Source organism: Pungitius pungitius, chromosome 17 (genome assembly GCF_949316345.1).
Source record: "Pungitius pungitius chromosome 17, fPunPun2.1, whole genome shotgun sequence".
In the NCBI taxonomy this organism is placed as follows: Eukaryota; Metazoa; Chordata; class Actinopteri; order Perciformes; family Gasterosteidae; genus Pungitius; species Pungitius pungitius.
Window position 1 is genome coordinate 12,166,201 of NC_084916.1, and position 14,007 is coordinate 12,180,207.

The 14,007-nt window shown below is 46.0% G+C and overlaps 1 protein-coding gene across 1 annotated transcript in view; it reads left to right on the forward strand.

Annotated features, from left to right (window-relative positions):
- The window catches only part of vps50 (VPS50 EARP/GARPII complex subunit), a 97,100-nt gene continuing 83,093 nt past the window's right edge, over positions 1 to 14,007 (forward strand). The window contains 6 exon segments of the mRNA XM_062558391.1: positions 1 to 158; positions 674 to 742; positions 6,586 to 6,672; positions 6,674 to 6,709; positions 7,701 to 7,772; positions 12,383 to 12,436. Coding sequence (XP_062414375.1) covers positions 126 to 158; positions 674 to 742; positions 6,586 to 6,672; positions 6,674 to 6,709; positions 7,701 to 7,772; positions 12,383 to 12,436 — 351 coding nt within the window. The 5' untranslated portion in view covers positions 1 to 125.

Consider the following 14,007-nt stretch of genomic DNA (forward strand, 5'->3'; position numbering starts at 1 on the left):
TCCGTACCGGTCACGTGACGGTCAACTATGGCGTCCACCTCCTAGTGATGGAGGCGCATCGTTGATAACAACAAAAAACACAACTTTGCTCTTTTATTTGTACGCTGCCACAAATCGGATTTACAATGCAGAAGATCAAGTCTCTTATGTCCCGGCAGGTGAGCGAAGCAGCGCAGTCTTTGACAGCTGCAAGTAGCTGGCTTGCTAGCTAGCTAGGCTAACTGGCTAATTTGACAGCTCATCGTGTGGCTCATTAAAGGGTACATTCAGCCCGGATAACACCAGGCTATTCATCGACTGCGTCACAATTACTGAACTATTTACCCCACGTGAAGAAAATGTATATGTAATGAGAGAAATACCCGCGTGCGCAGAGTTTAACGTTACCTTTTTAAAACAGCACATCAACAAGGCATAACAGTGGAAACTGGGCGGTTAGGGAAGTTCTCATCTTGCACTGCAGTAATATTAAGCTCATCGGTTCCCCACTACACAGCAGAGCCTGTCGTTATCACAAAATCTCTCCGTCACTTCCACTTTTTGTTGAATACAGTAGTGTGCTCGTGAATGACAAGCAAGGTCACAACAGGCACACGTCCCCACTGTGTAAACCGTTACAGTTACTTTACTATTTTGGGCTTTTGAAATCTAACAGTGACTCTTATTTTGACAGGGCCTGAAAAGCCCCCAGGAAAGCATGGCAGACCTCAGCCCAGTGGAGAGCCTGAGGATCCCCAGCAAGGTAAAGCTCATGCCTACAAAACCGATCAAAATGACCACAGCTAATCACGTGTTCAGAAAGTAAAAAGTAGATCTACCTGTTCCATGTGTAACTGATGGCATTGTGTAGTAATGACGTCATTCTAGCTTTTGTCAACAACTGAAAAAATGAGTTTTTACTTGTCCAAACACTGGGCGTGCAAAAAGATTTATTTTTCAGATAAGACGATGGTCCATGGATCAATCAACTATTTTGGCTAACTTGACTGCATATTAATAGAAGCCAAACTTATTGTATAATGAATCATTCATACGTAAGATTATACTTTGGCATCCATTTCTGTCACTTGAGGGCACATCCATCCAAATTGCAAAAGTGGAAAATATGAAATGTGTGCATTTCTCTGTGGCAGCGTTTGAAAATACAATCAGTCGTGCTTGGTCACAAGAAGCATCTGTGCTTAACCACTTGTGCACATTCAATTTGCCAAGAGCAGACTGAGCGAAGCCACCGAGTAGCTCTATATGTTATAGACAGACACTTGCTCACTGGCCCCGCTATGCACTGCCAGGTGCTGGTTTTGTTTTGACTTTGACGTGTAGTTGTGACCTTCCAGTGTGGCTGCGTACCGTTTCGGAAGGTGACCAACTCCATTTATTCACAGTGCAGGCTGATATCAGCTAGGTCCATCCAGCCAGACATTTCATCTCCCTCCAGTGAAGATTATTTTGATTGTAGATGCAGTTTGGGGTCCATGTGAATGAAAGTCTCTTCATGCTTTGCCTCGAGTGTTTTCTGCCTAGGTTGAAAAACGGATGAGATAAAAAGGAAGTGCTTTTCCGTCAACTCATTGTTCAGAGTTGAAGAAGATGAAGCTGAGAGGGGTTCGGAAATTTCTTTCAATCTGTTTTTTTTGGTCAAAGGCAGGGACGGGTCCTGATGATATTTTCACATTAAGTAGGCTGGTGGTTCACAAGAAATATAATATTTTTATGATCTAATAATTCAAGGTCATTGTATCATAGTGTCTTTTGTTGCAGAAAACCACCCAGAGACGCAGATCAAGCCCAGTTAATACGAACAGTCATTTAGTCTCCAGGTGTTATCAGAGCCTCAGTTGCTTCTCATTGGATTTGGGATTGGGGGACATGCAGACATCAAATACTTGTAGACCCCAAATATTCCCTTTGGCTTACGTGATACGAGGAACCGTGCGTGGTATAAGCAGACAGGAACATTGGGAGAGACTTAGTTGAAATGATATGGATATTATTTAACACGGTGCACTGACTGTATGTGCTTTGCTGCGGGGGCCCGTCACCTCTCAGGAAAATGAAACCTCATCCTTTTGTGTACACCGAAACCCACGGTCCCCTTTGATCGAAAGGGAATATTACTCCACTTCTGTCGATGCCTGTGTGTGTGTGTGTGTGTCTTTATTACTTAATACTTTATACTTACTGCTTGGTACCAGTTGTGTTTGTCCATTCATTTTATGCCGGGGTTCATTCGTCATCCTCCAGGAGGAGCTGACAGCAACTTCTAGCTAGTGGGTGGGTGGGGGGCATTACATATGGTGCTGATTGAGAATTGATGCTGTCAACTCATTCTCTGGACACCCAACTTGAAGCGTTGACGGAGTAGGAATGATGTTAAGCTGAAGGTGTAGATTTGCGTGTGTGCGAGAAGGGAAACAAATGGACCCTCGTTCCGTGTTTCCCCTTGGTTTACAATATTTAGAGGGGGGCGTGGGGGGGTAGGGGTAGATGTCTGTCTGCGGGACGTCCCCTTGATCCTACGGTAGGGGGAACACCGCGTGTTTATTTAAGCGCGTACCCGAAGCAGCGAACCACGCTAGGCGGACGGAGTCAAGCAGCCTATCGGGTAACTGATGAGTCATTTCCGCCCCACTCGTGACCTCACCAGAGATGGCTCTCTCGGTTTCGCTGTAGTCAGTAACAGGAAGTGGCGACTGATCGCTTCTGCGAAGTCGTTCAGTCTCTGCTGTTTAAAAAGAAAAAAAAAGTAAGACCTCAATTCTTTGTTCTTTGAACAGGCCAAATGTTGAAATGCAGTTCTGATTATTACTAAAGTTAATGCACCTCAAATGGCTGCAAAGGTTGTAATGTCGTTGCTGTTGTTACTGTGAGCAGCTGATAGGCTTGTTAAACAATATCAATACTCTTGATTCTAAGTGTATTTAAATTGACGTTGTGTTTTACGACACAACGTCATCGGCTCGGATTGCTCAGAAATCAGTGTGATTATGTTGGATCACAGTGAAGGTCATAAATGGAAATTACTATTATAATATCTTACAATATGATTTAATAAAAATCCCCCGATCATACCTCCCTGCTTACAGTACAGCGGTATATTTAAAGGTGTCTATAACAGTGGGACATTACCGGATTCTTGCCAAAGAACGGATCTAATTGCTGTTGAGGTGAAACCCTTGATTTGGCTCCTCCCACAGACACAAACAGAGGTCAGACTCTTGGCTTGAGCAGCAGTTTGCCGCCCCCCTCCCCCATGGAAACCTTTTCTCTCAAAGGCAATGCCATCCTCCTTGTTCACCTGCTCTTGCGTACCTGATGCCCTTTACAAATGTATACGTAAATCTGGCCAATGAGCCAAGGGGCTACATTTAATGAGATTAAATTAGATTTCAATGTGATTTATTCACAAAGATGATTTATGCAACAAGGTATACAGCGTTAGATAGATAGTGATACATCTAACAGCTAATTTGTATAAATCCCTTTGAGGTTTTTGTTAATTTAGACAATTTGTCTTGGTTCCTGATGAGCTGCTTGATGTTTTCACTCCATAACAAACAACACTATTATCTCTCATTCCAAAACCTTTTTTAGTTCCAAACTCTCATCACCTATGCGGGTACGTTTTACGGATTTTCTTTGCAGGTATTGTGGTGCTCTTTATCTCTCCAGCCTTTTTCTAATCTCATATTGTGTGGCTCCCTGTACTCCCTGTAGAAATAAAATCTGGGTCCATGCAAGTACACTTTCTCACCAGCAGGGGTCACCATCGGCTCACCCGTTCCGCTTTTTCTTTCACATGAATTCTCTGTTCTCGCCATAAACATTCGTGCCTCTCCTGTTCGATATTGCAGTGCTTCCTAAGATTTGAGGTTGGAATGGGATTAGCGATGGGCCTCCATGTCATAGTGTCTCTTTTTTTCGCTTCAGAGGGCGGGCTGAAGCTGGTCATTCATTTACGCAGGCTTTTCTTAAGAAGGCCGGAGAGAGGCACGGCTCATCTTGACATTTCACACTTTTTTTTGGGGACATTTCTGAGATACTCACTCGGACCACAGAAGAACTGCGTGTACCGCAGATGTGGGGGGGGGGGGGGGGGGGGGGGGGTGGGGAAGGATGGGGGGGACCCGTTGCTTTTGGCGCAGTGACAGACAGCGGAGAATTACCTGAGGGAAAAATAGAATGGAGAATAAATCCGAGCATGAACTCACAAGTATCACACGTTAGGACAGCAGCGGACCACAGGGACGCAGTGTGTATTTTGGTGTATTGATCGTCGCTGTGTCTTAAAGTGCCAGAGAGACAAACGTGTTAAACACTCAGACACTCACGTACACACACAAACAAACACCGTGACTTGGCTCATCACAGTGAGGTTGTTTTGATTTATTCCAATGAAGGATTCCGTGGAGGAAATAATTGGCCCTCCTGTCTGTCTCCTCTCCTCGCGTTCTTCCTCTCCCGGCGCCTCGCTGTTTTTTATTTTGGTGGGAACCGCCGCTTTTGTATTTGTTCACTTGTTCCCGTGCTATCCGGGCGCTGCGTGGCGCGGCCCACTCCGATTTCCCGCATTCATACAATCACACGAACACCCTCTTTTGATGATGCTCGTTAAGCGGCCCACACTTTGGATGAAAATGCATTTCTAATTTCTGCCAGAAGATGAGAATTTCCTTCATTGGAGAAGGTGTTGCTATGAGACGGCGGCTTCCCCGACTTCCCTCCTTCCTTCAAAGTGAAATTTGATCAAAGCCTCAGGGTTCACGTGTGCGGCTCGGGGGGCTCCGCTTCCTCCTCTTCTTCTTTTTGTGTATTTTGTGCGCTCGCCCAGTCGTCGTGGGGGGGGGGGGGGGGAGAAAGGAGGGAATTTATTGAACCAAAGGTGGCCTCTCAAGGACTCGATCACTAGGAGATGCTCCCGAGTTTCACACATCACTTCGGGTGGGAGGCCTGAGGGAGTGACAGGGAGGGAGGGAGAGAGAGAGAGAGCGAGAAGCTGCGGGGGGAATTGCTCTAACCACCCAGGAGTGTCTTCAAATCATTGTTTGGCTTTTTGCTCATTCATCTCTCTCTCTCTCTCTCTCTCTCTCTCTCTCTCTCTCTCGCTTTTCTTCCTCTCTCTCTCTCTCTCGCTTTTCTTCATCGTTTTGCTGGAACTTTTTGCTACCAATGACTCATCCGCCCCCCCCCCCACCCCTCCCCGGCTCCCTCCCTTCTCTCCCCTCTCTCCTTCTCGCCTCCCGACTCTGCTCGTTTGAGTTGATTTGCCGCCCACCCTTCAGAAGGTGGAGTGTGATCCTATACCTGAACCCCCCCCGCCCCCCCCCCCCGTCCAATCTCACGCGCTCACCCACACACTTGCCTTAAGGTCTGTCCATTGCATTTATATATGGTAAAAAAGGCAATCCGATCCACTGCAGAAAGGAGACGTTGGTGGGGAGTCGGCTTCCTGGATCACATGGGTTTCACCGCTGCCACGCCCCTTTTTTAGGAGGAGACTGACAGATCCCTAGTTAGTTTACTTCAATGGGAGAAGTGATCCCAGCTTATGGCTGATTCTGTCGCTGCATAATCCCCTCGGGAAGTATTGGTCCCGCATATCATCCACACTGCATTAAAGCGGCATTCACTGTCGCAATGGAGGAAATCGCCTTTGTTTGAGATCCGTCTCTTTTCAATTCAGTTTATTTTCCATTACCCCATATTGCAGATTAGCTTAACAGTTTGTACAAGTGCGACATCCCCTGTCCCCGAAACCCTCACATGGGCACGGGAAAAACCCTTGGATGGGGAGAACAACCTACTTCATGGTCTTGGGCTCCTCATGATCATCTCCTGCTCGGTCAGCGGAGAAAAAAAAGATTCTCCCTTTTAAGTTTATTTTCCGTTGAACTTTGAGAAAAGCCTGGTTAGTTATCTCGACGCAACCTCCGCCCCTCATTTATTTGCCCGGCAGGACTGCACGCTTTCACAATATTTGCCATCATGTTGTTGCCGAAGGAGGCTTCTCGGGAACAAAACCAGCAAAAAATGTCCACTTTTCTCATTGACCCGCGACTTCAAGACGAGCTCAGAATCCTTCATGTGAAAGTCTCGCTGACGCGGCGGGCCCTCGACGGACGCGCTGCGTGTCAATCGATTGCGGGGATTGATGTCTCACTGACGGGGGCCGGGGGCCGGGGGGGGGGGGGGGGGGGGGGGGGGCCATCTCCATTCCCTTTTATCCAGCTTTCCCCTCGGCGTCATTCCTATTTTTTTTTTTCTCTGTACGAGTTTTCTTTCTTTTGAAGTATTTTTCTCGTGTTTATATTCGATTTGGTTTGTCGTTTTCATTAAAGTGATGTAATTCTCTGTTTTCGACTCTGTTTTGTGTCCCTGTGTGTCTGGAACTTTTTTAAGTGCTTGCTTCAAGGACATCTTTGACTCTCTCTCTCTCTCTCTCTCTCTCTCTCTCTCTCTCTCTCTCTCTCTCTCTCTCTCTCTCTCTCCTCTCTCTCTCTCTCTCTCTTCTCTCACTCTCTCTCTCTCTCTCTCTCTCTCTCTCTCCTCTCTCTCTCTCTCTCTCTCTCTCTCTCTCTCTTACAGGAGGAGTTGCGGGAGCTGAGGGAGCAGCCCATCGACCCCCAGGTGGAGCAGGAGATCATTGAAAGCATCGAGGAGGTCTACTTCTCCCACCGACTCCTTCGACATGGTGCAGCACGAGCTGGAGGTCAGACTGGAGGTCAGAAGTCCTTTGAATGCGCATGCAGTACTGACTGAGTTAGTAACAGGACTAGCACTATAAATATATATATATATATATATATATATATATATATATCTCACTTTGAACCTTGCCTGACTAACAGAGTTAAAGTTCTTTCTCACCTGAGCTGCGGATTCTTCCACTTGAGCTGAGCTGCATACGCACCATTGACACCCGGATTGATGGATTGCGTCCTCTCAACAGGGGAAGGGTGTGAAATCTCATTAGATTTATCTTGGTATTGCTACACCATCTGAAATGAGACTCTCAGTCAAGGGGAAAGTAATTACCTATCATCCTTTGGGCCATGGATTTGCAATATTTCCTTTCCTTACCGGAGTTTGTTTACTGTTTACTAAATAATGTACTTTTACCTTCTTGAGTAATCTTACTTCTAATCTGGCAAAGTGAATTTCTTTTGTTTTTATTTCCTTTAATGGAGTAAGAGCTCCAGCTGTCGTCAGTGAAATGCAGAGTGAACAGGATACTGAGCACAGCGTTCGCTCGCTTTCAATTAGATTTGATACAAATATATTAGTCCAATTACTAGGTAATTAGATCTTGAGCGCCAGTAAGAACAGACAATCGTTTGGGATTTAGTTATAAAAAAAAAATCCTCCCTCGCCCATCTTTCTGCCGTTGGGTGCTACCCTTTAGTTGCCATGCTGACGGCTCTGCGCTCTTATTTGTATACCCTGTTTTGCCCTGGATGACGGCCTGTCTCACCATCCTGTTGACCTTTCTCTTTGAGCAGCCTTTTGCAATGCTTTTACCGTTTATATATTTATCCGTCAGACTCGCACCCTGCGCCGACTTTGACTACAGCCAACAGTAGAAACAATTGGAACCAGCTTGCAGAAGTCAAATGAACTTACTGCGTTTTTGTGTGACATGTTTGAGGATATAATAGACACAAATACACCACCTTGCTGTTTGTTTGTGTGTGTGATTATAGAAGCTACCACCTGAGCTAAATCTGCAGGAGCTGGAGGAGTACAGGGACAAGCTGAAGAGACAACAGGCGGCAGTAAGTAGCTCCCTCTTCCACTCGCATCCTCATTCTCTCGGAAAAGTAATTAACCGATGGCAGCCAAATTTGTCCGGATCATGTCTGACAACCTCATGAGTCACGCTCCAGTCCACGGCGACGCCTCATGCAGGCGGCGACTCCCGCTTATGAAAAGGGAAGCCAATGCTACAGTGTCTTAGACCTCCGTTCTCTCTCTGTTCCAAAGCCCCAAGGCGTCTTTTTAAACCTCATTAAACATTGTTAACCTGAGTTTATTGTCTCAATAACTAGTTTCAAGTCATTTTCAGTACAGCATGATGTTCATTTAGTAGTTATAGTTCCATTTAGAGGAAAGCAAACCAATATGCGGGTTACCTCTCACAACTTAAAAACGTTCACTCATTTACTTGTGTTTTCAGGTCATCAGACATAATTGTGATATCCCTGTTGTTTTAAAAATATTTGTACTGCACCCTCTTGGGTTACTATTGGTTCCAAAAGAACGAGACGGCAAAAGCAAAAACTTAATCCATCAGTCCACTAACCTTTGGAGCATCACACCCCCCCCCGATTTGTTATGTTGATGAATTGCTGTTGAAGCTGAAAAGGGGCCTTAAGACATAGTTCGTCCTTCTTGCCTCTCAAACTGCTTTGACGTCAGTAGCTGCGTTTTTGTTCCTTCCACACAGCAGGACCACTTTTGAGGTGCTCGCAGTTTCAGACGTGAGAGCTGGCCGGTGCACACGTTCTATTCATAGAGTGCCCTGGTAGAGCAGTTCTCTCCCCATCGTCACAGTCCACTGCAGAGGGAGTCCACTTATCCTCCTTCCAGGAGCAAGCTTGTGCACTTTCTGCACACCTGCTCGTCTCCATCGCTCCCTCTAAAAACTTAGAACATCTATGCAGCCCCCCCCCCTATCAAGTCCAAGAGTGCACGAACACAGTCTCACACATAGCCTCTGTGTCTGGCGGGGAGCCCACAGGCCTCTCATTGGAACAACCACGGTAATTGGTTCAGCATGCTGTCAGGCAGAAAATCCACATCTACGGGTCTCAGCGAGCTCGTCAATACAAACCTGCGTCTAAATGCGCCGACACTCTGTCCGTTTGTCTCCCTAAAAGGCCGCGAGGCTCTTGTAAAGTATCCCATAGCTCCTTTTTTATTTTTATTTTTCAAACAAAATGTTAATGGTCTTCTTGTCATCTTGCTGTTTATTCCCACTGGAGAGGAGAAAGAGACAATAAAACATTCCACACACACATAGGGTCTACTATAGAAGAAAGGAGAACATATGTAACAGAATATGTAGGTACACACACAATGGGAGCAAAAAACAAAGGAAACAAAGTGTTTTGTAAGTATTACTGTTTTTCTTTCTCTCAGGTCTCCCACTCCCATCGATCACTCAGACATTTTCAGAATAATTACCCGCAGATGGAGATTACACCTGTTTCCATTATGAATAATGACTTTCAATTATTCTGCAGTCAATCATTTTTACAAATACCGTGACTAAAATTCCAATCCCTGCTAAACACAGCAGATGGGTATTGTCTGTAAACATGGACCTTCCTGCTATATATGTGTACCTTGGTGGTAAAATATTCTCTTCTCTGGGTTTGGCAATAAATACTTGTTGTTTTGTATCGGCTAAACAACACTTGTCATAACGGGAGCCGGTGTGATTGATTTCGTGCTTTAAATTTGTTCAATATTTTTGATTTATGAGGTTTGAATTGCATTAAAATGCAGTCTTATTGCCTGTGAGATACAGGTCAAAGTTTAAAATATTCTACTAAAGTATGGCTTAAAGGGGCTGCTGAACCTTTTATTAATAGAAAAAAATAAAAAAATCCAAAATCATTTGACAAAATTACTCCTGCACACGTCTTTATTGTATTGGGAAGATGTACATGTGGATGTTTGTACTTGCACCGCCTCTAGTTGAGCACTATGTGTGTACGCAGACTTTTACACTTACACATCTGATCTTTCAGAGGCTCGTAGTCTTCAGAATGTGACAAAGTGCTAATAGTTCTTTTAGATTCTCACTATGGGTCTGACTGCCTCTCCTGCTGGCAGATGATGGAGGTGTGTGTGTGTGTGTGTGTGTGTATTGGTTGAGAGGGGGGGGGGCAGAGTATATGAGATGAAAGTGAGAAATACCCAGTACTGTGTCATTTGTACTTTCGGTTATTTCCTCTATTTGCTACTTTGGCTTGTGTTGACACGTAGCTAACCCCTATCTTTTATTTTTCTTGTCGGCCGCTGTGGGGCAGAGCATTCTCTCCGTGGTAGCGGAGAAGAGAGCCCCCCCCCCCCCCCCCCCAATAATTGGCATCTCTAAACACGCCTGGCAGAAACTCATCTCGGGGGGAATTGTCTTTCCGTGCAGCGAGACTTCTGCATATTTGATAAAAGTCTGAGTCCAAAGACCCAGTTTGGTAGAGATTTAGACGTTTAATGACTGTATTTAAACCGTCGCCTGTTACCAAAACATGCACGTCTGTTCTATAACTAACCTGTAATACTTCAACAACATGAATCATTTTACAGTCTTTTACCGTCTTTGTAGTAACAACTCATGAGCTGCATCAATATATATCCTCCCCATCCCCCTCAAAGTGGTTTTCCCTCCGCAGGGATTTAGGCTGCATAGATGTCTGAGGAGGCGATAACTGGGATGAACGTAGTACATTTTTAATGAAACTTGAAAGCTGTATATGAGTATCCCTCCCGCAGCAAAAAAGGATTTCTTTCCCTCCGCTCAGTTTTTAGAAAGTGTGCGTAATGCTTATGCAACCGTTCTCCAGGCCTTCCCCTGGCTCCCTGTGTGTCAACGGGGGCCGAAAACAAAGTCCTGCTGTGCAGAGACCGAGTTCCAGATTGCGTGCTGGTGATGACGAGCTACAGTCACAGACCGCAAATCAGACCGCCGTCCTGGGCCTGTAGTGTTGGCCGTCGTCATCTTGATTTTTCGCCATCACCATCTTATGTCTTGGTAACCGTAGGCAACACCAGAGTGTGGAATAAGACAATGGTTACTTTAAAACATAGTGTAGGGTAGTGACCTCTTGCACGCCCTGCTTTATCCTCCTTTTTCCTTCTCAATGCGACCCAAAGATTACTAAATTAACTTAATGTTGAGGACTATAAACCAGCGAGCGAGACCGTACACACTGTTTACCATGTAGAGGGTTCGCCCCCTGCTGGCCATTCGAAGTAATTGTATCTCATATTAAGTTAACTTGGACGTTAGGATTGCCTTTCACACCAGGAAGATGCCACTTGGCTACAAAGCTCTATGTCAAAATTCAATTGCAATACCACACTAATGACAAGCCGACCGCAGCTACCCGGTGCGTCGAGGCGCCGAGCGTCTATTCTGGACGTTTTGTTTACCTCTGTTGATCAGGAAGACTGACCCTCTATTACTTTGCTGCTCGGGATTTTTCCACCGCTGCCAACACTAATTAGCGCGCGCTAATTCAGCTCTAATTGCTCTCACACACCTCGGCTAACACCTGCGAGAAGTAGCGAACCACTCCGAGACTTCCGTCGCAAGCCCACGTCGAGGTGTGCGCCGCAGCCTCGCCGCTAATGAGCAAACCGTCCGAACCTGCTCAGTCTCTGCAGTCGAGGCTTCTGTTTGTTCGCTTTGTCGTCCCGTCACTTCCCTTATTTCCCTTTCCCCCTCGTGGCACACAATGAGAAACATTGCATCCGTTGTCCTGCTGGTTGAGTTGAGTTCATAGCCAGTCACTAGTTTTTTTTTTTTTGTTGGACTATATGCTGCTGAACGTTACGTGCACAGGCCTCTGCTCGCAACCCAGCCGCCGCACAATTAGCTTCCATTTGTGTTTGTGAGGGCGGGTGGCGAGCTAATGACTTTGGCCTTGTGGCTCAGGTAGGAGGGTTTGATTGCTCACTGCAAAAGGTTCCCTGTGCAACTTCTTAACCGTACTGAATCAATTCTCTTTCTGGATGTCAAAAGACCCGATACAGACACGGAATAAACTGTAGGTCTCCCAGGTGAGTGTCCTTCGGCGCCTCTAACGAGCAGCGCATTCACCTCTAGCTCACGCATCCGTAGTGAGGCACGAGACTTGGTTCCCTCTTGACTTTGACACTCAAATCAATAGTTTTTCTCTTTATTATTGATACACAAGGTCTATAAATGAAACCTTGCTGAACATACATCACACTGGTGATGTCATTAGGATTATTCCAGCTTGGCATACGTGACTAAAAATATCAAACCGATAGCCTGTGTTGTAAAGTTGGAGCATGGATGTGCAGTGTTTGACAGGCAGGGAGAGTCACAAAACGCGACTGCTTACTTATTAAAGTCATGAGACATTTATTGAGTTATTGAGACATTTAAATCGCAATGAAACTGAAAAAAGGAAGGTGCTCTTTTGATTGAAAAGGCTTTGGCCTTAAAGAGCTCCAGATACAGACACCAGTGATTGTTATTCCACTTTCATCCCTGGTAGCATGATTCTAGTGGCCAAACCGTTTTTTGTGGGGTGACCTTCGGGAAGAATATTAAAATGTCTTTCAATGTTTTCTCACCCCCCCCCCCCCCCTCCCCCTTTTCTCTCTCTCTGTATCTCTCTCTCTGTAGGTTTCTAAAAAGGTTGCCGATCTTATTCTGGAGAAACAGCCAGCTTATGTCAAGGTAAGATTCCAGTGTAAATTGACAAGCACCAAAAACAACCAAAAAAAAAAAAAGCATTCATCGGCGCGTGTTGACATAAAGGAATTACCAATGCGCCGGCTCGGCCGGTGTGTCTGCTAATGCCTCCTGTCCGTGCTCTTATGAATGCATAATCCATAAGCTTGTTCAGTATGTTAATTAGTAAACAGACACACACAATGACTCTATTCCCTGTTTGGAGGTTTTATGATCTTGGGTATCAGTGCTTGTCAGTAAACATTATTACTGGGAGGCCGTATTTGATTTCATGGCTTCAAGTGTGCTTCAAAATAAAAGTGTTCTGGAAGGAGATGAAATATGTGTGTGTGTGGGTGGGTGGATGGAATTGATTGATTTGGAATGGATTGATTTGGTTTAGCAATCAAACGTCAGAAGTCCTCTCGGAGGCCTGAATATTAAAGTTTGTCCAATTTGTGTTCAGTGTGCCAGTGAAGCTTTGATCTCAGCCAAACCCAGCACACGACTGACCGCTTTAACAAATCTTAATGTGTAGTGAAATTGCAGTGAAATTACCATCATTGTTAAGCCTTCAGAAGGTCAGCGTATGAATAGCAAATTGATCATTATTTCTGTGACCCTGTGCAGAGTCCAAATGACACCGAAGGCTTATTAGCAGGCGCTGCCAGGGATTTGGGAAGCGTTTCCATCGGCCCCGTCCGGGCCACTATTCACTCGGTCCGCAGACGCCCGCTGGAGTTCAGAGGGCCCCTCGGTTTCTACCACATCTGCATTAGTGTCACAGGGAGACGCGTTATGGAACCCCCGAAATACCGTCCGATCACGCCGAGTAGCTCGGTCCTGCTGTCTGAGGCCGCCGGTGAACGTGCTTTACGCCCCCGAGGCCGCCCGCCACTCTCCCGCCCCGCCACTCTCCCGCCCCGCCACTCTCCCGCCCCGCCACTCTCCCGCCCCGCCACTCTCCCGCGTACCTCCGAGCTTTGTTTTTTTTCACAAACGGCATGTAAGACACATCGGGTCGCTCACAAATTGCCTCAGTGGCTGAAATGATGGGCCACTAAGCGTTGAGATGGGAGTCACAGCTGTGTGGCGGCGTCTTTGTCGGAACGAGCGTGTCTGATCGCCGCCGTTACACGCGCTCTCGTGGAGGGGTCGTGTACAATCCGTCTTTGTCTCGTAGAAGGCTGCGTCTGATTCATTTACTTCATTTAGTAAACGTTGATTGCTAATTCATAGTTCATATTCTCTGGGAACCCGCGTTCAGCCGCTCTTTTCTTTCCGTTGTTTTTCCGCTTCATTTAAATTCGCTGTTCTGAAGTTGCATTATTGTCCCGGAGGTCAAAGCGTGGTCCGGTTAAGTTGCTTGATCACAGAATTTTAAAACCTCGAGCCTCTCTTATCTTATAAGGAACGGGTTGGCGGCTGTGTCATCAGGGAGGGAGTGGTAGTGAGGGGGGGGCGTTATTGTCAGGGAGGTTATTGGTAAATATGCCAAACAAGAGGAACCCCAGTGAGCCAAGCTGTTCTTGGGGGGGGGGGGGGTCGCAGAAGGACCTCTTCTGAATATATGAATA